This window comes from Haliaeetus leucocephalus, unplaced genomic scaffold (genome assembly GCF_000737465.1).
Source record: "Haliaeetus leucocephalus isolate CR32 unplaced genomic scaffold, Haliaeetus_leucocephalus-4.0 Scaffold250, whole genome shotgun sequence".
Classification (NCBI taxonomy): domain Eukaryota; kingdom Metazoa; phylum Chordata; class Aves; order Accipitriformes; family Accipitridae; genus Haliaeetus; species Haliaeetus leucocephalus.
This window is the reverse complement of record NW_010972686.1, coordinates 220,042-245,253: the sequence shown is the minus strand read 5'-3', so window position 1 is coordinate 245,253 and position 25,212 is coordinate 220,042. Positions and strand designations below refer to the sequence as shown.

The window sequence follows — 25,212 nt, the reverse complement described above, 5'->3', positions numbered from 1 at the left end:
ACATGATACTTCCACCAAGAAAAAAGAAGCTTTCAGATGCACAGTGACTTCACAGTTGCACACATAGAGAAGAGAGCAGACTTTGATCCAAGAAAGCTATTGATGGTAAACGAGCTTGTAAGCAGCAAATGTAAAAATAAGGGCAAGTATTTATAGGGCATTCAAACTACTGATATCCGTGCTCAATTTCTCTGATACCAATGCTTATACTGACTTGCCTTGGCCAGGCTCACCAAACAGATCACAATTTAACAGTTGGCTATGCAGAAGCCATACGCTTTTATGGAGAACTACATTAGTTTCTGGCAGATTGACTTCTGTGACCCTGGGACTTCCTCAGCAGCTAATAAAATACAGAATGGGACTCAGCCATGACAATTCTCATTCAAATGCTACAACAAAAGATGTTACTTTATAGTCTTAATTTGTTAGGAACCAGTTTGTGAATGTTAGCAGAGGAATATCATCTGTATCACTTAGGAAAAAAGATGATTATCTGATTCATATGCTAACCTTGGAGACCTATGCTCACCCCTGTGCTCCTGCACAGCCTTTCCTTACGATCTTCAGCTGGTTTTACAGTCCTTTTGTATATAAGTTCATGACTTGTAAAACAGACCACTTCTCATTTCTGAAGGCTGCTGCAGGTCTAAATACAATACAGGCTGGGAGTTGCTCAGACACTACATTGGCACAGCTATATTAAAAAGAACAGAAAGGGGCTTTTATCATGTTATTACACCATTTTCTTTGTTTAAACAGCCTGGTGCTAAGGGCTTAAGTGATGGCTTTCCTGACAAGAAATGATTAATTCAAATTACTAAACAACTTCAGAAGTGGAGAGAAAACAACTCTAACTTCCAAAGATTTGGGGAGGTTCTTATATAAGAAATAGACTAAAAGAAAACAGCTTATTTAGCTGAGAAAAACAGCTGGATATAATTGCTATTTTTAAACACATCAGGGTGTGGGATAAACACACAGAAGGGAAAATAATTATTTAACCTGACTGACAAATTTGGCATATAAACAACTGGATATAAAACACTTACGAATAAATCCAGAGAGAAAACTAAACGGAAGCTTTTAACTATCATATTGATAAGGTCCAGAAACAGCTTTCCAAAAGTTCAGTTAGCTTTTGGGGGACTTGACTGTTCATGAAAGAGGCTCTATGACATGGATGAATGCAACTGCAGGGGACTGAACTCAATAACCTATTCCCACCCTGTATACTTGTGAAACTATTCATATTACCGGCATTTTAAAAACTTGCTACCCAGAAACCTCCTAACATCCAATCAGCCCTGTCTCACTCATGTATCTTTCTAAGTAAGGCTACTTCAAATTCTCTATTTATGAAGCTGATTACCCCTAGAGTCTCCAGCCTCTTCCTGTAACAGAGGGACACAAGCACTGGGAAGCCAATTACTTTAATGACCAAGTACCCAAGTTCCAGCTTCCATACCTATGCTGACATTCCTCATCTCCTGCGTGACTTGGACTTCCATGTTCCGGCTGTTCCGCTTTTCTCGTGCCCTCTTATTGCTCTTGGTCGTACCATTGTATTCGCTGATGGGCTGGATGCTCTCATTCAATGGTGTGACAGCAGCGGACGGCACAGATGACGTGGGAGTGTTGGACTTGGTTCCAGTTGTGCTCGGTGTGGCAGCTGCTGAGGACTGCCCGGATTCAGACATTTCATCTTGGGGGCACTATACCAATTCCAGGGTGGGGGAAGAACAAAAAGGGAAAAGCACAGCTATACATTTCAATTAATCTCCCATTTGTTGGTGTATGGCTGCCTTAAAGCATTATGGAGAATGAGTCTTGCTCGCTGTACCAGTTACACGTCCAGCGCTTGAGGGTGACACTAGGCACTGCAACCACAATGAAGCAGTAAGTTCTCATGCTGAACTCAGCAAGCAAATCCCACCTATGAAAGGACTGATAGCCTTCCTCCTTTACTACTAAACACTGTTTTTCACAAGTCACATCAGTATGTCATCTCTTCATCATGCATCTCAGGAAAGGTGACCTTATCGTAAGTAAAAAGCACCTGCAGCTCACACTTCAGTGGAAGCTGAAGGGCTGTGGCACTTGCGGTAAGCCAGGCCAGTGTTTCCCAAGACTGGAAGGCAACATGGTTACTGCTTGGGAAGGATCTGAAGTGGCCTCTTAAGAGGTGTTGGATGATGTCATTAGTGTAAGCCATCAACACAACCTAGATGAGAGAACAGCAAAGTGGTTTTGACACTAAACTGCAGAAGCAAAGCGGATACCAAGCTGGGATGGTCTGACTTCACTAGCAGAAGACCTATGTCCCCATATCACCTTATGCAGAAGCTAGCCGGGCATTGGTCTAGCTTGACAACACAGTAGAAACAGGTGTGGTCTCCCCACTTCCAAATGACAGGACAAGACCCAAGAACTCAAAGATCAGAAGCTTACAAATAAAAATAGGAGATGGATTCCCATTGTGAAATGCGCACAAATGGCTCTCAGTTTTACAGACATTACAGCCCCATTTCTTGTAATACCACCTCTTGAAAAACATGGGAGGCTTTAAAGGCTCTGTCAGGATTTTACACTGTGACCCTTGTTTGTCAGTTAAAGCAGCACCACTTCACTGTCAACCAATTAACGTCTTGACCAATGCTGTGATCACTCCCGGACCCAAATGAGATCTCCCCATTCTTCACGGCAGCCCACTCTAATTACTGCCTGCAGGGATATGACAAAATTAATGTTGAGTTATATGTGATAATGAGTTGCAATTGGATGCAGTGACATTCAGCATCTGCACATCCAGACCCAGCTTTAAACTTTACTACTTGCCTCTCCCCTCCTGTGCAAGTACTAGAAAGATCATGATTCTGCTCAGAGGCTGCTCTGAGCCTCCCAACCTTGGAGCTGTGACGCTGTTTCACTTCACTAATTTGGAAGTCTCGTTCTCTTGTTCTAATAATAACTTCACAACATGACAAAAAAATTCAAAATGGGATGAGAGAGAAGACTGAAAAAAATGGTGACTTAACCCTTTGCAGCCTTTTTTTTTTTTTAAATCTGGAATCTTATTAAGATCTTCCTTTAATTAGACTGGCCTCTGTATGCTTATCTTAAAATTCCTCTTGTACACTGCACTGTGGAAGTCAAAGGTTTTATATTGCATCTGTGCATTTATATTGGAAATTAAGATTTTTTAAAACTGCATTACCATTAAATGTGATCCACATTTAGTATATAGTTTCTGCATTGTCAGTCCAAACAGCACACACATTCCCACATGGACATTCAAATCATCTCCCTGCACATTTGCTGATTTTAGCATCAAGACTGAGATGGGGACTTTCCACTTAGGCCGCTACATGTGAAAACCACACTTTCCACCTCTACTTCATATTTGTCTTTCAGGAGCTACTTTCCTTATATGTAAAGAAAAAAAAAATCAAACCAGGCTTTTGAGAAAAAATACGATCCAGGAAGCCTTGTACTACTTCAACTGCAGTATGCCTGCTGTGCTTTCTAATGCACAAAGGGATGAAGAGCATCATGTGTAAAGGGCAACCATAAAACCTCTTTCCCCAAACAAAACTTCTGTTGGATGAAAGTATTCAGAGATGTTCTTGTACTCACTGTAAGTCTATAAGCATAACCAAAGTCCATGAGCATCTTAGCACTGTAAAAGAGACACCCAGGTGGGTCCACATGTCATTCCTTGCTCTTAGGAACTAGATGTCATTCAGAAACCCTGTATCGTCAGTGTTTATAGGGTGATATTTGTATGAGAGATATCCTGTAACTTCTTGTTTATTGACATAATCTGCCCCTCACCCAGAACACACCAGTCAGTAATTACCTTGGTCTTTCACTTACTCTTTGGTTATACATCCTGTATTTACCTAGGAAACGTACTTTATCAACCTACCAGCCTGCATTGGAGAAATTACTCCCAAATGTAAATACTACCAAGGCACTTCTCTTCACAGTCCAGAAGCTCTATCAATCTTTGCTGGTATCTTCCTTCTATTGTCCTGAGTGCTCCATTAATGCTAAATAGTCCACTAAGTGTACAGCTCTCCTCTACAGCATAGGAGGCATTCTCCATAACCCATAGCTCACCCAAAGAATACTCTCCACAACCACCACTTACCTACAGCCATACCTGTCAACCTCCTAAACATCAAATGTGTAGTAGTGACCTCCAAAATGCATTGCAAAGGCCCAACATTCATAGCAGTCATATGTCACCATGAGAAGCCACAATTGTATGGTTATAACACTGAAAGCATAGTACATAAAAACAAAAACGTTAAGGACTTTCATCTCCAAAACATTGTATAAAATAAATGTACAACTGAATTTAAAAATAAAATAATGACAGCAACTAAAACAGAAAATAGTAATAAAAAGTATACAAGGACACTTAAAATATAACTATAGTATGGCCCCATGAAGAAGGAAAACTAGTCAGAAGAGTCAGGATATACATACTGGGAAGGTGAGTCATGTGTCTGCAGTTGATGTCAGTGAAATGTCAGAGCTGCTGAAGAAGAGGCGAGGAGTGCATGAGAAGTACTGATGAGATTAATATTTAAGAAATAGCATTCCAGTCAGAGAGTGTGCAAAAAGCTTGCAGGAGGAAAATCTCCATTCCAAATTGCAAATCTAGTCAGCCAGTCAATCACATCCTTTAATTACTCATAGGTTTGCTCCATACTCTTAGGAAATCCTCTGTAACACACTACCCCATCCAAGTCTTCCACAGCCCAAGCTCTCTAACTCTACCCTACCAGCTAGCCTCATTAAACCCAGCATCCCATTTCTGAGTCTCCCTAATGAGCATCAATGCAAATCCCAGCACTACCCGTCAGATACATTTGGACCAGCACACTACTACTTCTGCACAAAGCTTTCTTGTAACCAGAAATGGGGTTTTTTTGCCTGACGCCATCAACAACAAATGACTAAGAGATCCAGTCAATACTCCCCCATTACCTGAACTTGGGACATCAAAGATTCCAATTTATCTGGGTTCCTGCCGCATTCTCCTGCAATGCAGATGCTGGGTTATCAGCAAGATCCACTCAACTTCTTTCAGAAGTTCTGCAGTGGTACTGCTTAAAGAATTACGCCTTAGCAAGTCTGTGGAAGATGGATCTAGCCCCAGTGTCCTCCCAGCCCTTCTCTAAAAACTAACACCTGCCACACATGCCTGATCACTAGAAGAGCTTGAGGGCATGTTCACACCACAGTGTGCAGCACTGCCTGGAGATCCCAAGGAATAAACTGGTTCCAGAACCAGAAGTGGGTTGGTCTCTGTGCATTTTGATTGCTGTCTGTGTCCTTGCAGCACGTTGTGCTGGCGCAGCATAAGTCTGAAGAAACACATTCATGTTTTATCTTCATCTCCACCATCCTTAATTATGTTATTGCACTGTGGCATTGCTATTCCCTAATTCCAGGCAAAACTCTCCAGAAATGACTGTAGGACCCGACTGGCATTCTGCAAGTTGCTACGATTCCCAAATTTCTGTGCCTCTAATACTACAGCAAGGGTAGGGTTCCAAGAACAGTCTCCACCCTATCCAAAGATCTCACTTTTGCATTTCCAACTGCCATGATGGCAGAGAGCTGACAAAGTACAAAGGTTTGTGCTGTGCTAGGCCTGGCTACTTTACAAAGGTAGTGTTAAAAAAGGGAAGTTGCTGCTTTGTTTTCTGCATAAATTTTGAATTTGTCTAAATTTCTTGTGCTATGCATCAAGGACGCCACTCCCGCAGAGTCCCTCAGGCCAAAGTACCATTAATATAATCTGGAGACATGCAGAATGGGCACAACAAGTTGCGTTTTTTCTTCGGTTTTTTTTCTCCTCCTCTTTGCCTTTACTGCCTCAATGTATTTTACAGGATTAGTGATTTACAACTTCTCAAAAGGACACCAGTCCTTACATGTGACATATAAAACGCCTGATGTTCTACAAATTCCAGGCAGAGAGAAAGTAAATTTTATCAAACACTTTTAAAGCAGACCAGAAGTTCTGTGAGATACTGACGGACATACTGTAAGCCGTGCTGGGTAGATGCACCACTGGCTCTCAGGCCTGCCACCAGGCATTTGTGGAACATCATTCAAAGAGAGGAATTTGGTGGGATCCTGAGCACAAAGACTTTGAGAAGTCTACAGGTACAGCTCATGGAAAATGTGGGTCACCATGTGCAGTCTAAACTGTAAACAATTGCAGTAACCTGTCAGCTAAGAGTACAACATCTGGGTCTTTGTGCTCAGACCAGTCTCCAAATGGCAGAGCAGAGCACCACAAGCAACAGGCAGAACCATGCAGCTGCTTCAGTGCAGTTGCAGTGCTGTGAGTTTTTTGGCAAGCCCCAGTGCAGAAGGCAGTGCATTGAAGGTGACAAGTGTATTGAAGGTAGACAATGCAAGTCTAGAGCAATGACAAGATATATGAGGAACTTAAGACTTCTAAGCACAGTGCAAGACTTGGGCATCCAGCGAGGATTAGGAGACCTTTTAATGAAGATAGGAAGGGCAGAACAGCAATTAGTCAGAAAGGACAAACACTGGAAAGCAAGCGCAATCCAATGCCTAGTCCAGCTGAGGTGCAAAAACACTGCTCTTGTCGAGGGGGAGAGAGGGGACAGGTTCCACCACTTCCTCTCCCAGATAAGCTATAAAAAAGTGAAGGATTTATCTTCCCTAAATCTCTAACTGCCTCCCCACAGATTCCTCTCAACTTGGGGCCAGCCAAGTAAAGGAGATTATCACTGAGACAAGAAGCATGAGGAGCTGTGTCAAATCCCTCCCACACCATATGCCAGATCTGCAAAAGAATATCATCCCACAGCACCGCTACCAAGGGAGCAGACACACAGCAGGGAGAGGCTGCAAAGGGTTATGGACACAGATCGGTCTCCATCTTAATGAAAACGTGGGATGCTATTGACAGTGGGAGAGTGGGAAACCCTTGCTCCGTGATGGTCTATAAAACCTTGTAGCTGGAGTTGGACTGCAGCTGGCCGAGGTCACTCAGGTGCCAGTGGTCCAGTGTTGGGACGATCTTGGCCCCTATCTGCCCACGTACCATGCCATCCGCGAGGGGGAAGACATTCAGAGAGTTAGGACGTTCCTTCCTGCTAAACAGAGAAACAGAGAGAGGGGAAATCAATCTGTTAGCCATTTACAAGGTTCCTATAGAAAAGAAACAGCATGCTAGCTTATGTGAAATATTAGTCACTAGAAACTGAATTGCACTTCTTCCCCTCACATAGCAGCTGTATGAACTCCCAACTCCCATACTTCCATGGTGTTGTCTCCTCAGACCTATAGTGTCTACTGCTAGAGCTATACCTCTTTCTGGGGAGACTCTAAGAAGGAGGGTGTCAAGTGACCACAACAGGCATGACTGACTTCTCCATCAGTACAAAAGATTTTGGGGGAATGCAAAAATGCAGGGAACCATCAGCCAATTTAAGTCAGTGTATCTTCTGAGAAACAAAGGTACCATGGGAAAACAAGCCACAGCAAGCAACTCTCACAGAAAAAAAAAAAAGCTCCCATAAATCCTAGAGATGTCATCACCAGGTCAGGAAGGAGGCTTTTAACTAAGTGTCATCTACACGGCACTTCTGTACATTCCACCCCAAATCTGGTTAGCTCCAACAGCAGAAATCAGAGGGGTTTGGATCACTTCCAATATTAAGCAAGAAAAATAATATTTGTACTCTCTGACCCCCTCTCCATATTACAATGCACTCAAAATTCAGAAATCAAATGAAGGTATAAATGAATGCATCAATCACATTGCCAGATGTCTGTAATTACATTTTATTCATCCTCTTCTTTCTGGCAATTGCAGGTGACTAGCTAGCTGCGGGTCTGATTCTGAATATAAAAGCTGGCACAGGTTTTAAGACCAAGTTCCAGTGGGAGAAAATCCAGAGCAAGCAGTGGAGGTGGAAAAGGCTGCAGCAGCATGCCGAAATCGGCAATTGGTTTTGTGCCAGAGAAGCAGGGCTGCAGGGACAGAGTACACATCCATTTAGGGGATACCCCCAGCAGCCTCCACTAGCTGGACTCCAGTGGCCCTGCAGAGGTGAACTAAGCTGATCCTCTGGGTAACATGCACCCACAAAGGGGTTCAATGATGGTACTTCACCTACGCCTATATGGGGCTTATTGGTGTAAGGTGATAAAATCTGCCCTTCTGTACACCAGTATTAATAACAGTAGACCTTCATGTGCCTTTCTTTAATGATCATCAGCACTGGTCTGATGACCAGGCTAGGCAACCATCACAACCTCCTCACCCATGACCGTGGGCAAAACAAACACAGCAGGACCTAAGGACCCCAGCACGTATGCAAACACACTAACACAGAAGATGGTGCATGAACCAGCTCATTTATGAAGGAAGGAGGTGGAGTGTCTAGCAAAGGAGACAACGTCTGTGGAGAAAACCAAAATGCCCAACCTTCCCATGCTTAGCACTGCCCGGCCAACACAGTTTATTGCACCACTGTGTCAGTATTGCTTGTGCTGAGGAATAATTGCTTGCTGTGGCCTATCTTGGACAGGCAGAAGGGACAGAAAGGTGTTTCCAGTGTGGCCCAGCAAGGAGATTTGGGATGCGCTTTTCCTAAGAATCTGCATTAAATTCTCTCCTGAAGATCCTAAAGACTCATACATGGAAGTTTCATACACAAACCATCTTACAAAAGCAGCACGTAACTGGATTTTAGAGGAACACAGATCATTGACACAACCTGATTAACCTGACTTTCTTTTATAGAGAAGATGCAGTCATCTTTCAACAGATTCAAAACCAGATTCATATGTGATAGGAATTATCAGTTTCCTTGTAGCCTTTCCACTCAAAAAGCATCTTGGTGCTTGCTACTTTTAAATATTAAAAATCGCTGAAGGTTTATAGAAAACATTTCACTGCTGTTTGCCTAAATACTGATTTATGACATCTCCCCTGCCATCTATGCCTGCTTCTAATAGGTCATGATGCCAAAGTACATGTACTTCTGTCTTTCTGCCTGCATTTACTTCTCTTTATCCTACTGCTATCATTCCAAGATCCTGAAAGTCTCTAACAAACAGCTGTGTTTTAAGTTTCTAAATAACATACTAGGGAAATTTTTCCCCTAATATGAAATCTTCACCCCTGGCACTTTACAGATCTAAAAGCCACAAAAAGTACAGTCAGTTATGTATAAGAGATTATTAAGAGATTCAAAACTAGAAATTGGAACTCTATGCCACAAAGACAGAAAAGTCCTAGTTTTACAGTTAAAGAAATAACTCAAGGGTCCCAAAGAATCTACTTCAAAAGAATCATTCTTTTCAGGGAGGGAAAAAAAAAATAGGCCATCTTTTGAGCTGCTTTAATCATTAGTTTCTTATCTTTCCTCTTCTCCAGGTTAGAATGATGGTCTTAAGAGAGTCATGCTTCACAGGTGTCCATAGCTGGAGAAAATTTCCTATAACTGCAAAACATTCCTTGCAAAATAAATGGTGTAGTCAGAGTATCTAGCAACATGCTATAATATAAACACTTTTGTGACTATGCTGGGATGGCCTGACATAACTCACTGACAGCACTGAGAAATAAGAGCCATCCCAAATGTGTGCTACAAGAAGACTAAATTACACTTCCTCTTTAGGTAATCTCTATCAGATTTCTTCTGGGAACCCATAGCTTATTTCTGTGTTCATATACAAACACATGCACATTCAACATGCAAGAAGATACAGCACCCCATTGAATGTACAGGGAACGTATAAACTTCACAATCCCTGCTAAACAGAAACAGAGGTACAAAGTCTCTGTAGCATCAGAAGCTGTAGGATCTTCAGGAAAAGATTTTAACGTAGATTGTTAGGAAATTTCCTTGCTGAGTTTCTTTGGAAACACCTTCCAGCCTCTTCTGAACCTCCCAGGGAAGGGGAAAGAACAAACACCACAGAAGAGCTAACTTCAGCTTTGCAGTCCTGGGCTTGACTGCCAGTCTTCAAAGAAATTTAGAGTATCCTCAGGGCTGGTCTTTTGAGTGGTGAAGTAACCTTCATACACCCAATTCTTTCCAGTACAGGGTGACTCTTAACACTTGGCTAGTTCCACTTTGCGTTACAAGGTAAACAGCAAACTCCTCAATAAAGGTTTGCAGTAGCCAAAACCTGGGATCGGGAGTCCTAAAGCTTATAGAACATAACAAAACTATGGTTTGTTTGCCAGCATTTAAAGACAAGAACTGCTCTCTTTGCAGGCTCTGGGCATAGAACTCACTGCCCAGCCCAAAGTCAGCAGTGCCTTCAGAGAGCTACTAACCATGACACACATTTTCTGTCCCACTCAGCAAATATGCATGCCTTGTACTCTACAGTAAAATAAGGGACAAAAGATGACTTTTTAAAACATTCTGGGACGTGAAGTGTAAATGTCCAACCACAGAGGACTGATCCTGTTTTGGGACTGAACTGTGTCTTCTGCGTTGAGTACACAAGCTTCTTCCTGATGTGTTATCCCAGCAGCTTGATGGCTCCCTCTGCCTCACCCGAACGAGCAAGTCTAACACAGGTGCCAGTAGACAAATAGGGCAAACGTGCCGGTACAGTACATTCCCAGCATCACACTGTTGCCACTCAACAGCAACCTCCAAAACTAGGATTAACAAAGTTAAGATGCAGCAATAGGATTTACCTTTTCCTCCATGACTGGCGATGACTGCAGTGACAAACATAACAGCCAAAACAGAGCAGCAATCGCACAAAAAGCGAGACAAAAAAACAACCATTAGAGAGCAAAGGTCATGCAAACATGCAGTCCTACAACAGACACGGGATACGCATGCACTGTAATCTACACTATGTGGAAGTGTACACTGTACTCATTACCACTCTTGGATGGCGGTTAATATACATGCCCCCCAACAGTTCTTGCACAAACTTCTCCCAAGTGACAGGCAAACATACTCGGTGTACTTACGGTCTTATGCAAATATGCACCCCTATGCAGTCTAACACACCCAAGCACATCCACAGATGAAAATAAATAAATGCACTCAAATTTGTGTGACAGGCCACGAGAAATTATGCCTGTGTCCACCGCAGTGCGCATCAGTGCACCAAGATAGACAAACGCTGGCATTCACCCCCACCCAGCTGTGCAGTGACACAAAACCACATCTGACCCGAGTGCTTGTGCACAAGCATATACAGACACAGAGCTACACACACACACGCACGCACGCGCACACACACGAACAGTGTGAAGCTTGAAATGAAGGAAAAAGTCCCATTTCCCACTGGTGCTTCCTACAAACTCGGATCACTATCCCATCGGGGGCTTTCACAGGCATACAGTGTTTCTCGTTTTTTTCTCTCCAAGGAGACTAGCAATATATGCCACACTTAAAAGGGTGAAAGACTATTTCTCTAATGTGAAGAGGCAATTCTTGATGAAAATTTTGCCCTTCATCCCAGAGAATGGGAGTCTTCCAGACATAACCAGTAACACTTTTCACTGTGCATCTCTTTCATGGAATGATAACATAAAGCCACGATTAATATTAGCTTATTTGAAAGTTAGGGAAGGAAAATCTCATTAAAATCAATTTCTACAATGCAGTCCAACCCAAATTTGGCAGGTGCATATATGAACCACCCCTTAAAAGAGAGAAGCCCTAAGTATGCTTTTCCCTATGGTACTTTTATAATTTTACTGTGTAAGTACTTCCACAGATACATTCTTATTTACAGAAGGGTAAGTGGGAAGGGAAACATGCCTACCACACTTATCCCATTTCAGCTCTAACACTAGGATCAGACCATGTTCTGGGAGCTCACTGTGGACTTCCAGACTGCAAGGGGGAGAGGAGAAGGAAGAAAAATAAGTCTGATAAGGGAGATTTTATGAACAGAAGAACGCCTGCAAACTACTGATTCTTTTTCCACCATGTCTTCTCTTGCTTTCTACACCCCTCATGCCTGTCTCTTTTGCCTAGGAAGGCTGCTATCTATCTTTCAATTATTTTTTTCCCCCAGTAGATTTTTACATTTTAGACAATTTAGCCAGATGCCAAACACTGTATTCTGCAATTATTTCTGCTCTCCTGTCCTGGTTTCAGCTGGGATGTAGTTAGCTGTCTTCCTAGTAGCTGGTACAGTGCTATGTTTTGAGTTCAGTATGTGAAGAATGTTGATAACACTGATGTTTTCAGTTGTTGCTCAGTAGTGTTTAGACTACAGTCAAGGATTTTTCAGCTTCTCATGCCCAGCCAGGGCACCTGACCCAAACCAGCCAACAGTGTATTCCATACCATGTGACGTCCCATCTAGTTTAGGAACTGGGAAGTGGGGGGGGGCAGGGAATCGCCGCTTGGGGACTGGCTGGGTGTCGGTCGGCGGGTGGTGAGCGATTGCCCTGCGCATCATTTGTACATTTCAATCCTTTTATTACTACTGTTGTCATTTTATTAGTGTTACCATTATCATTATTAGTCTCTTCTTTTCTGTTCTATTAAATCGTTCTTATCTCAACCCAGGAGTTTTACTTCTTTTCCTGATTTTCTCCCCCATCCCACTGGATGGGGGGGGAGTGAGTGAGCAGCTGCGTGGTGCTTAGTTGCTGGCTGGGGTTAAACCACGACATCTCCTAAACCACTCTCTGTTGTGAGACTCATTTACTGTTTTGCGGAAAATAGAGCACAGAGATAACTTGCTATACAGCCCACTCAACAACTACAACAGCCTTTAGTTATTCCTCTCTAGAAGAAATATTGTAAGATACTCTTTTCCAAAAGGACTATTCAACTGTCATAAGAGGAAGGGTAAATAGTCCCCCTTGATTCACATATAACTGTGTCTTTCCTTCCTTTATGTAAGGCTTTGGTAGCCTTATAAATGAGTACAGAAATCTTATCAACTGATTCAGAATAAATAAAGGATCTTTCTTTGAGATACCAGTATCTTCCAGGTGCAAGTTATTCTTGTAGCCAAGGCTACAGAAATATCTTTAATTATTATGGGAGGTAATGAAATAGCAAGTAGACAGCATTGAAAAAAATTCTTCACTGAGAGGGAGGTCAAGCACTGGAACAAGCTCCCCAGAGAATCAGTCATGCCTCCAAGCTTGTTGGTGTTCAAGAAGTGTTTGGACAATGCTCTTAGATATATGGCTTAACCTTTAGGTTGCCCTGTGTGGAGTCTGGAGTTGGACTCATTGATCCTTGTGGGTCCCTTCCAGCTCAGGATATTGCGTGACTCCAAGGCTGCAGGGAACCTGGCAGGAGTCCCAGGCTAGTTACCAAAGTTTCTGAAGATTCATGTCTTTTACTACTCCCTTTCCATCCTTCAAGCCACTTTCATTGACAAGGTGGGGTTGGATCTCTTTTTCTCTCCCTTCTTCTTTCTTACAATACACAGTCAAAACTTTGGCAATTTGAATTCCATCTTTTCCAGAGCAGTCCAATCCAGCTACAGGGAGCCATAGCAGACAGAGGGTATTTACATGTCCTATGCCAAGACCTGAAATTTCCATTCCACATTACCCCAAAACCAACTGACATTCTAGTATTTAAGTGTTACAGACCTAAATACAAGTTACTAAATATCCTCATGTATTCTTCCTTTATTCTTAATATATTTTATTCTTAATTTCAAATAATTTTTCTCTTTCTTCATCTCCAAATTTTGTTCAATGCTCTTCTTTTGCATTTCATCATCCATACCAGATGATACTTCACAAACCTTCATGGCTTTCCATTTATCTGTTTTCTCAGTACTTTAATCTCCATGCCTTTGCCCATGCTGCCCTTTGTGTATAGCCTGACATGCCATCCCCACTCCTTTTCTTAGCCTAATGCTTCCCAAAGATTTGGTTTTTGAGTGAAGTTCAGTGATATTAACCAGCTGAAGTTCACAGATACTAACCAAGATCAGTCAAACATATTTTGTAAGAGATGATGGAGTATGCACCTAGCAAGCACTCTTTTCCAAGTATTCCTGTGCAGCTGGTACTGTCTCTATCTATTTTTCAGACCAACAGCTCCCATGGCTTGTGGTCAGCATGTTTGCAAAACCTTTTAACATTCCTCAAGGCCGGAAGAAATTTAAAAGTTAAAAAAAGACAGGCAAAGACAACAAAAAGATTTAATCTCCTGCAGCATGTCACTTCATCAATATTGTTTCCCTGGAAAACACTGTTTTAGTTTAAAACTTCCTGGGTTAGACAGTGTCACTATAGTGTTAATCATCTCATTAGCATGTGATGATTAACACAAATAGTAAACTGCAATGTATAAAAACTTCCACTGAAAACATCTTTTTTTTATGGCTGAGTGATTTAACATATTATGCTTCATCTGAGTAGATTATGTGTTATGTGATCTATTACTTCTCTAACCGGTATTTATGGAACATCATTTCTACTTCTCACCCTGTGAGCAATGTTACCGGTATACAGTATCAGCAGAGAGAAATCATTTGGTTCCTTCACGTACCAGTTAAAACCAGATGTATCTGTACTGAAATCAATGTAACTGTGACTTCTATGCTTTAAATTTGTTCTAAGACTACAAAAGACTAGTTCTTCTATATACTGAACTCCTTTCCTACCACCACCTTCTTTAAACAAAGGCTGGTTCTTACCAGTTTGGTGCTCTGAAAACAGGGTTGGGAGGGAGGAAAGAATCAATTTCTTGGGCATAAATAGGTCTATTGGGTGACTGACTCACAGAAAGCTTCCCTTGAAGGAACAGGGGAAAAAAAAATCCTATAACGGCTAACGCATTTAATTGCTATGGTTTTGCTGGCTATCACACATACAAAGACACACACACACACACACACACACAAATACTTTATTTGACACCTCCATCCATTTTAGAGATAAGCCTTTTACATGCTACCTAAGAACACAAATGTATTTTTCCAGAGGCCCCCCATCAACAGCAGTGTGACAAAGCCTAAGCCTAAGAACACATAAAGCTCCTTGTCGTCAAGTGTACCCACAACCCATTACAAAAAAACTTCAACTACAATCCATGCTCACAAGGAAAGATCCTGCTTCTGGTTTCTCTCTCTCAAATACGTGCACTGTTTGTAAGTTCCCGGATGGCATACATTACATGGAGAGGTTATGGCCCTACCTTCTCCCAGGTAGACTGCCCTCAGTTTGATTATTTCCCCCAACTTGCTGCATCTTGGATCGTTCAATGTGTTCCACATAGGTCTGGATCATCTGTGAGGAGAGAAAAATCCATGAGCCAAACAGAGAAGAAAAGACTCATTTTCTGCTTTTGTTTGATATTCTCCAGCACCCATTTCCAATTCCCTTTTTTTTTTTTGCACATCTCCTTGACTTTGCTCTTGTCTTCTAAGCTTATGATGTAAGTGAGTGGACCAATCTGACAGAAGATCTGACAGCAAATAGTGTCGGAAATGACTTAAACTTAATCTTCTAATGGAAGAGCCATGACAGAGCATACCCAAAAGTAATGTAAGACATGTCCTGGAGGCTCATTGGCAGTGGGAGGTGACGTAGTGCAGCACTGTTCACAGAATCACAGAACCAGTGAGGTTGGAAGGAACCTCCTGGGGTCCAACAGGTCTGACGTCTCTGCTCAAACACAGCCACCTAGAGTAGGTTGCCCAGGACCATGTCCACATGGCTTCTGAATAGCTCCAAGGATGGAGACTCCACCACGTCTCTGGGCAACTTGTGCCAGCGCTCATCATCTTCCCAGTGAAGTTTTTACTCATGTTCAGAGAGAGCCTTCTGTGTTCCAGTTTGTGCCAGTTGCCTGAAGTCTTGTCAGTGGGCACCACTGAAAAGAGCCTTGCTCCATCCTCTTTACACCCTCCATTCAGATATTTCTGATATTCCCAAAGTTCAGAAGCTCTAGTCATCACTAGTATTGTAAAGCTGAATTCTTTGACGTGACTTTACATATAAGCTAAGAGTTTATTTATTTAGAAATAATGAGATGACATCCTACCTCTGTGTGACGCTGATGTAGGGCATTATACTCTTTCTTCATTTCTGATTCACGTTCCTCCAGTCGTGAAACTATCAAGAGAAGATTCCAACCATCAGCTAACACACATCAGGCTCTCAAAAGAAACTAGAAGTCGCAAAGCATATTTTGTTAGAAATTAGTTTGCGCCTACTGAACAAAACAAGCCGGTACAGAATAATGCACACTATGGGATCTGGTCATCACTACAAACTCAGTTCACGGGTACCTGCATGTTCCCCACAGAAGTGGAGATCTTCAGCAATAGCCTGGTGCCCTGTAAGTGTTCTAGTTCGACAACAATCACCCTCTGGGATGGGCACCTCTGGCTATTTGAGGAGCAGGAGTACTGGACAAAACACCAATGAATTCTGAGGGAAACCTCAGCCAACAAAGCATGGCTGCACATGTTAAGGAAGAAATTGTAAAAATAAACAAAGAAACAAATAAATGTAATAGTTTCTATGAGAAAAAAATGGGAGGTTCTATTCAGGGACAAGGAGAAACTGTAAACCAGGTTCCAAAGCTTCACCAGTCGCCCAAATCTTGCATCTGGAGAGACTGAGCATGCTCCACACGAGAAGCAGTGAAGCTGCTACTAAATTAGTGGGGATATATCCCATTCTTTAGAAGGATCAGAATTTTATACCAAAGTAAAGGATGCCCAGGCATTTCAGGCTTTGCGTAAATTACATTAAACCAACAAAAAGTATGAAAAATATTTTCAAAGTGGCAGTATATCTGTGTAGAAGGCAAAGTGTATAATCATGTCTGGTGTACAACTTTGCTTACTCTGATCTGCATAGTTTTTGGTCTTCAGCTCCAGCTGTCGAGTCTGAAATTCAAGGTGTTCCACTTGGATTTGTAGTTCTTTCTTCTCCTGCTCCAGTGCATCTTCAAACTCTATAAACTTCTGAATAGGGAAGAAGCAGAGAAGGAAGCACAGATGAGGAATAAATGTAAAATGTGTTTGCCCTATATGACTTTTCCTCTCCCCACAAAAAAAAAATGGAGAGAATATAAATTACAAAATAGGAAATAAGAATTTTTAAGTACTGTAATTAGTACAATAGCATTTAATCAAGCTGAAGAGACTATTTTAGATGAGAAAGTATTACCTATCTTTAATGTATAATTAACATACAAACTATGGTCCAACATGAGTTATGTAAACCAGTGCAACTCTATCATCTTCAGCAACATTGTTCTTCCTCATGCCAGGCTAAATTTTGATTCCTGTTAATTTGATGTCCGAGAAGCCAAATGGTATTTCTATGGTCATATATTTACAAATCTCATATGTCAGAAACCCTCAAACCAATTTTCCTATTTGTGCAGTTTTAGAAAGTTTCACCTATAATTCACATGGTGGGTAAGTTTTGCAGAAACATGCAAGTCTTTTGGAAAACTCATCCACAGCTCTGGGCAGCTGAGAGCAACCTCTGCACCCAGACATAGTGACCTGCCCCAGCAGCAAACTCCAGAAGGGCTCAGTGGTGTGCAGGAGCCGAGGAAAGGAGGAGGGAAAGAGGTGGAGGAGATTGTCGCAGCAGAATTTAACAAATTTATACCCAGGAAGAAAAAGGTTGGCTAGCTGCTCTTGGCAAAGAAGGGAGGGAAGAGATCATTGCTGCTAAGTCTCATTACCAACAACAAAGTGGCAGCTGTGCATATAGCAGTGTGGACTCCTGCAAAGAACATTGGGCTGAAGGAAAGATTTTTACAGATATACTCATTTCACAATGAAAACACAACAGAAAAATATCTAATTTCAGGTTATTATCTCTGTAAAATGTCACTTTTGACCCGGGAGCCTTAGTCATTCTCTGCATTGGATACTAGCATGCACAGCAAATAAAACATGCGAAACATTCAATTTAGCTCCACTGTAGTGAATTGATATTACACATTAGTCTTGATAAGACCTGTAGTCACAGTTGCTTTCATGAAATATTTAAATGAAACAGGGTCCCTGGAAAGTGAACAGCACCTTAAAATCTCTGAGTATATTTAAACAAGCCTGGTTCTTGTGCTATATGTGGTAACGAGAGTTTTTCTGCACAAAACACTAATACACGCCCATACACAATAATGACCCATAATCCATACTTCTGGACTCAGAAATTGAGTTGGTTCTAGTAACACCCCTGACACAAACTTGTGGAAAAATCCATAAGGCTCAGAAAACATTTGCTCTATTAACCACACACATCCTCTCCACAGCAAACCAAATCTGAAGCATGGTACCACCACACTTACAATGGCATAGGATACTAAAGCTATCTCACTAGCTTCAGAACAAGTCCTACACTGGCCTTACAAACCCAAAAATTTGAGTCTCGTTACATTAGTCCTAAACAGCTACGGAAGCTAAAACTACGGAGTTGTCTGCACCAACACGTCAGCTGAGCGGCAGGAGCACGAGTGGGGCTGGGAACAGCCCTGGTTGCAGAGCTGCAGAGGAAGAGAGAGAGCAGGAAATAAAGTGGAAACGGCTTTAATCTACCTTTAAAAAGTTTACAGAACAAGAGGAGTCCGTAGGAGGTAACTTGGGGCTATGAGGAGCTCACAAGGGTGCTCTGCTCCTGGCCCTGCCTCTCTTCCTCTCCGTCTGTTTGCTCTAACAGATTCACCAGCACGTGCACATCGGCTGGCTGAAATCTCCTCTTTCTAGAAGTACAAATACTGGGCAAGAAAAGCCTTCTCTCACCCTCCTCTGTACTCTGCACAGGGGAAAGTGTTGCTCTCCCCCAGTAATGCCACTCAAGAGGGCATGCTAATTTTAATTCAACAAACTCTAAAAGAGACAGACTCTGCTGAAAATAATTTTTGGATAAGATTCCCAGGGAAATGAATGCATTTAAATGCACAGTAAGATTATTTTGTTAAATTCTGCACATGAAACAATATGCACAGTATTTGACTGCATTCTCAGGATAAGCCTTGTGCATATTTCCTGTTACTTTTACTGAAATAATTAGCAGTGACACTGGAGCCATCATTATGCTCATGAACTGGATCTTTTCCCTGTAGACGACTGAAAGGCTACATCATTTATTATTCTTGCAGACTTTTAAATCTGTTCATTAAATTCATCTGAACAATGAGTCAGTTTTCATTCCTACATACCTGTATTTATAGAAACGATCAAATGCATTTTCGCCATGTCTCATTTTCCTGCACTGGTGTTCTGCAGTGCCTTTAATCTTTAACTGGGCTTTCAAGTTTCTTTTCCTTCCTGCCCAAATTTATTGCAATAAGCTGGGGGTTTTTTCCCCTCTTATGGTTGTTTTCCACCAGTATTTTCTAGAAATACCAGAAATGCCAACACCTTCTTCTATTGTAAAGGAGTCATCTCAGAGGCTAAACATTTACTTTTTAATTAAATTTTAAGACTGTACAAGGTTTTAGATTTTTAAGTAAGCATTTTTTCTCTGAGATGTCAATTAAACATTGAAATCCCTTAGTTACACATATCCAGCCATTTGTTTCATGGATTTTGAGAAATTTATAAAGCAATCTGCTTTGTAAATTTTCAGATTTACCCTTTAAACATTTTCCAGAATAACAATATAATGTCAGAATGAGTTAAAAAAAAAAAATCCTAACCCACACAGCTACACTGAGCAACAGACCTAGAGAAGCAGCAGTTTAACTTGCTCCATTTGGAGGACTGATCGAAGCTACACCAACAAAAGAGCTATTTTCCTGGTGTAATATCCATCTCCTCGCACGGTTTTGCTTGAACCACTCTGCACTAAAGCCCTGTTGATGAACCCTTTTAATTACAGCCAAGGGATAATCCCCATCACATCGCACTGGCTCAGCTTTCACTAGCCCCTTGGCGGGAGATGCCCTCCTGCTCCTAGTTCTCCATTCAACAGCATGCCACCCAGGTCAGGCAGGAATGAGTTTTTTAGCAGCAATAAAAATGAATGGACTTTAAGGAAAACATTCGCAAATTTCTCGGCAGTAAATTAGGAAGCAGAAGAAGGTACAAGCCCAATTTTATTCCCACTATGTAGGTCATCTTTAATAGGATTCCTGGATTTGCTACTGCTGTTTTTGGTTTAATTCAGAGGAAACTGATTGAAAGATTAAGTCTTCTACAAATATGGCTCAGTCTTCTTATTCAGTCCTGTCTATTTTGCAAGCTAAAAATAATGAAAGAAACTAGAAATCAATTAACTGTTTGGAGAAGAAAGAGACATGGAGACAACAATATTAAAAATTAATATTACCCTCAGTGTTCTCAGGGCAGAACAGCATTTCAGATAAATGTATTGCAGTATATCCAGTCCTGTCTGCTGAAGAGATCGAACAATGACATTTGTGCGCAGGGACCCAAGGGCTCTTTACTCTCCCTGTCTCTGAAGCACCTTTTAGCTGCTCCTGCATCAGAAGCCATCTCACCTGAGGTTCCCCCTGCGCATCAGAAGGTCTGAAGGGCCAACAGCAGGAAAAGTCCCAGATCCAGAGAGGAGTGAACGGCCGCACCAGCGGGATGAGGAGGAGAGGTTTCACTGCCGGGGCCGTCCCCGAGGAAAGCACACTCCTGATTGAGGAGACGGCTTAGCACACGCAGTCACTGCTGCTCATCCTTCGTGGTACAAGTGAGCTCTCATCAGGGTATTCAGGCAGGCTTTATTTTTTTTTTCAGTAAGCCAGCAGCAGACATTTCATATAGCATCCAGGGAAGAGCCCTACTAGCCACTAAAAGCAGCAGAGATTGAAATGACCTTGCTCAGGAATATGAGCACATCCACAAGCACAACTAAGCAGTGCCAGAAGTTTGGGGAAAACAGGCACTTCAGGTACATTTGCATTACTCTTGTGAACAACAGCATCCAGGGACAGAGACAGCAGAGGCAGCACTTCATCTGCAGCATGATGCTGCGCCATGGTCCTCAAGCCGCGGCTTGTGGACCGTGCTCGATAGCTGCAGATGGCCCAGGCAAGCAGCACTGCCTGAGCTGGCTACGGTCTCTCTCCTGCCCTAACTCAACCTGCCAGGCACATCCGCTAGCACACAGCAAATCCCTCTACCACAAGGTGCTCTCTTCAACAACCCTTGCCTTCCCGTGTTGCTAGAAACTCATACCAGGGCAGGAGGAACAGAGAACACAAACTGAATAAAGTATTTTAATTTTAATTTTTTTTATTAACCAAACTCACAGAGGCAGTTATGCTTTAAAACCAAGCACATATTATTGAGTGAATACAGCTCAGTAAAACATCCATAGGCATTTCACATTTTGCACTTCTTGCAGGCGGGGGCAGGGTACAATACTGGCCATACTGAAGCTGTGGGAATCCTCAGTAACTTGAAGAGGACCCAGATTTCACCCCAACCTTTTAAACCTCCTAAAAATAAACAGGCAGAGGGGACACTAACTTGAAAGTCGCCTTCCCATCTGAACATTTTCTGTCTGTAATGTTTACAAAAAGCACCAAAACCAGTTATAACAGAAAAAGAATCCTGCTGGTTTACTCGTTTCTTGTGTTTTCATCTAAGTTTGTGCACAGCCAATCCTATCTAAATGCTGCACAAATGTTCAATGCACAAAGATGAGGCTCTATGTCTCTGTGGGTGCTAACTAAAATCAGCAAGCCTTCATAAGGGAAAAGAATATTCACATTAATCAGATTCATACTTCTGGCCTCAGAAATAGTACAAACTCCAATGACTTACTGAAAGCAAATAATGCAGATATTACTCTTGCTTCATTATAAACTTAAATATTTAACAGGATAAGAGTGGGCCAAAAAAACCCAAACCCCAAACCAAACTGCATAGCCTTATAGTCTTTTTAAAGACATCTTAAAATAACTGAGATACATTATTTACAAAAAACTCTGCCACAAATTAAAATGTCTACGGTAATAAGTTTAAAAACTGAAATGCAAATTTGCTGACTGCATTCTTTCACTTTAATGCTGCCAAGAGGCAAAAAACCAAACCAAAACAAAAAATGGTGCTGGTGAAGAATCACAGGCTTAACTTGCTGCTGTGAGTTGCCCTTGATTTCAAGGGGTTTCTCATTTGCAGAGCCAGGTGCTGCAACTGATTTTCTCTGATGGTTTCAGTACACAGAGCTCAGTTCAGACCCACACCCCAGTGATTTCACAGCTCACAGCTCCATCTTTATGGAGATGCAGTAAAGAAATTAGAAAACAGAAATAAAAAGGACCGGATAATTCCACCAATGGTTAAGAAAAACCTTTTGGTTTGCTTTTGGTTTTTTGGGGTTTTTTTTGCGGATCTCACTACAACAAAGTAGATGGGTGCACTGGAAGAAGAAACAGCCCACACTCCCAGTAGTTCTCAATAGCAAGGCTGACCACAGCATTAATATTTTTACTATTTTTTCCAGAGCCTCTACACTTGCTTTCAAAGAATGATTTCTGAATATGAACAGTTAATCACCTCAGTGATCTAAAAAAATGGGAGTATGAAACTACTATATATAAAAATTAGTCACATGGATTTTTTTCTGCTAGCCTCTATCCCCAGATTTCAAGCAGGATAACTGGTCTCTAATAACCCAGGATTATGACAAACAACAATGGCTCACACACTAGTCTTTATGGGGAAAATATCTAGCATAAAATCATCTTAAGATGAAAGAATGAGTATTCCTCTGAAAAGCAGTGGTACAATGCAGATCGCTTGGCTTCCTGCTTTACTGCCTTTTGCAAAGGAAGGAAATGACTAAAAATAGTAGCATATAATCAGAAATCATCACATCAGAAATCAAGCAGAGCCAGAGATGCACATATATGCAGAAATCTCATTACGTGGCCTTAATCTGTGGTGGCTGGTAGTGTGTGCAATGGTACTGTGCACCAAAGGGAGCATCGCGGGGGGCGTTCAGCCTCAGACCCATCCCATCGTCCCTTTGCTGGCAGGAGATGGCAATGCTGTGGGTGCAAAAGCAGCGCTGCATGAAGAAGCAAAGAATACACAGGTGGCAGAGACCTCCGCTGGGAAACTGTTGGGGTCTGTTGGTGAAGGGCTTGCACAACTTACTGGGGGAGGTCACCTCACCTGTAGGAAGCCCACAAACGAGGGAGGCAACGCTGGTTGTGTTGTCCACCTCACAGCTTCTTGGCAGCACCTAATTAGGTTGGCAATTTCATGAGTTGTGTTGACAGTATTTTGTCTTAGAAAGCCACGACAAAGGAAGAGGCCAACTCCTGCCTATTTAAGTCTGACCTGTTCAAAACCAAGTCTCCAGTCCCATTACCAGGCCTGGTGCTGATGAGTTCTACACGCTACTCAAGGTGAAGACTTTGTTCTGCTCTCTTAACAGGAGCCGTTTCACTCAACAGCAATTTCAGGAAGAGAGATGACTTCCTTATGAAGCAGATGTCTACCACGAAGTATTTGACACTCAAATCAGCAAGTCGCACTTTCTTATTGTAGCTCCTGTACAGGCAATGGCCACAGTCGGATACCAACAATGCCAGAGCTTCAGGAACAGAGTATTAAATCTTTTCACTTGGACAATCAGAAAAAGGATCCTTAAATTAAGCCACTTCTCAGAATTACGGTGGTCATCAGCAAACGCTCCCTCAGGAAATAACTTCCATTTCAATAGTTGCTATCAAGGGAATTCTGCTTCTCACTTTATGAACCAGCCTACATTGATGCAACTACTTTTTAGAAGAGCATTAGAGAGCTGTGTAAAATCAGCAAATAGTTAAAAATCTCAGACTATGAATAGATATTCATATTTTTATCCCTACAGGCATTTTATATGAAGTCAAGTCATTCATTTAGCAAAGCTGAAGATTAAGGAATTGAGTCTTGTCTACCTTACATCAAAGTTAACTTGACTCCACTGCATGAAAACATTCCTAGTTTCTACCAAGAAAAGTACAGACATATTTAGTGTTTCCCTTGTGAAAACAAAGGTTTTGCAAATATTTAAAGCTGTTCTCCCTCGCTGGTCTCAACAGCTGAAATGTACCCTCACACAAATAGAAAAATACAGCCATCAGCCCACACACAGTGATAAAAGCATACCTGAATTTCCAATGTCTTTTATCTAACATGACATGCATTTTAGAAATGTTTTGGGTCGCCAAGAGCACAGTTTCACTAATATATAAAAAGGGACTCCTGGCATTTTACCTGATAACCACTCATCTCACTCTTCAGTGCCCCAAGGTGACAGACTCATGGGTTTGAGGGTGCTCCAAGCAATGCTCACCCTTTCTCCTGGAAGGCCCTTGCCTTCAGAAGACCCTTCTCCAGGTGACCCAGGTCAATCCCAGCCACGGCACCTGAAGAGCGGAACCCCGGACCCCCTGCAGCCTGGATGCTCCCCAGTGGTATCAACATGCAGTGAAACTGCAATACATCTGTTAAAAGAGACCCCAAACAGCAACTGTGCCACAAGAAAGTATGCAATCAGTATGCGTAAAGTCTAATAACAGCCTGTACCTTCTCCATCCAAGGGATCTTAGTTACTGCAAACAAGAAAATGCTATCTCAAATATTAGTTTTATGAGACATAGTTCAAAAGACTGAACTATAACACTCCCACAAGAGCACTGACAAACAGGAGACAGTCCACGAGCTGTAGAGTTGAGCCACAATTGTGAAATGAAGCAATCAACAATTTAAAGCCCCTGACTACACCACACTTTTAAAACTCTCAGACAATTAATTTACCATCTCAAATTTCATGCTTGTTCAAAATCTTGTCCTGCACTTACCACAAAACTCAGCAAATCATAACTGTGTTTTCCAACGCCTCTTGTTCAACGCTGCGTGGGTTCCCAATTTCTGGTGTATTCCGCAATTATGCCCTCACAGTTGTGATAGCCGTGATATAAAATCTCTTACATTTTCATTGCAGAGCTTGGCCTGAAGTTCAAACCATATTCACAGTACAACACATGTTACACATCAGCCTTGGGACCAGGAGGTGTTTTATATTAGAAATGCATGATTATATTAATAATTCTACATTGAATACTTAAGATACATAACACTGATTCACATGAAGATGCTTACACATAAATATGCATTTAATATGGAAAAATAAGTATCAGCCTTCCTTGGCTGAGGTCTCAAATAAAGCTGACAGTGAACAAGGCCATTTATTAGTAGAATGGCCAAAATATCGTAAAAGATAACAACCCTTTCCTTCACCTTCCCATT

At 41.8% G+C, this 25,212-nt stretch overlaps 1 protein-coding gene across 5 annotated transcripts in view; it reads right to left on the bottom strand.

Moving 5' to 3' along the window:
• Nucleotides 1-24,690, bottom strand: part of MAPK8IP3 (mitogen-activated protein kinase 8 interacting protein 3) — a 61,332-nt gene extending 36,642 nt beyond the window's left edge. For all 5 annotated transcript variants that reach the window (XM_010568564.1, XM_010568567.1, XM_010568568.1 and 2 more), the window contains exons 1-7: nt 24,257-24,690; nt 16,833-16,953; nt 16,023-16,093; nt 15,174-15,265; nt 10,727-10,750; nt 7,103-7,154; nt 1,469-1,715 (exon numbers count right to left, since the gene is read on the bottom strand). In XM_010568564.1, the coding sequence (XP_010566866.1) occupies nt 1,469-1,715; nt 7,103-7,154; nt 10,727-10,750; nt 15,174-15,265; nt 16,023-16,064 (457 nt within the window). In that variant the 5' untranslated portion in view covers nt 16,065-16,093; nt 16,833-16,953; nt 24,257-24,690. The remainder of the gene's footprint in view (nt 1-1,468; nt 1,716-7,102; nt 7,155-10,726; nt 10,751-15,173; nt 15,266-16,022; nt 16,094-16,832; nt 16,954-24,256) is intronic.
• Between the last annotated feature and the right edge of the window lie 522 nt (nt 24,691-25,212).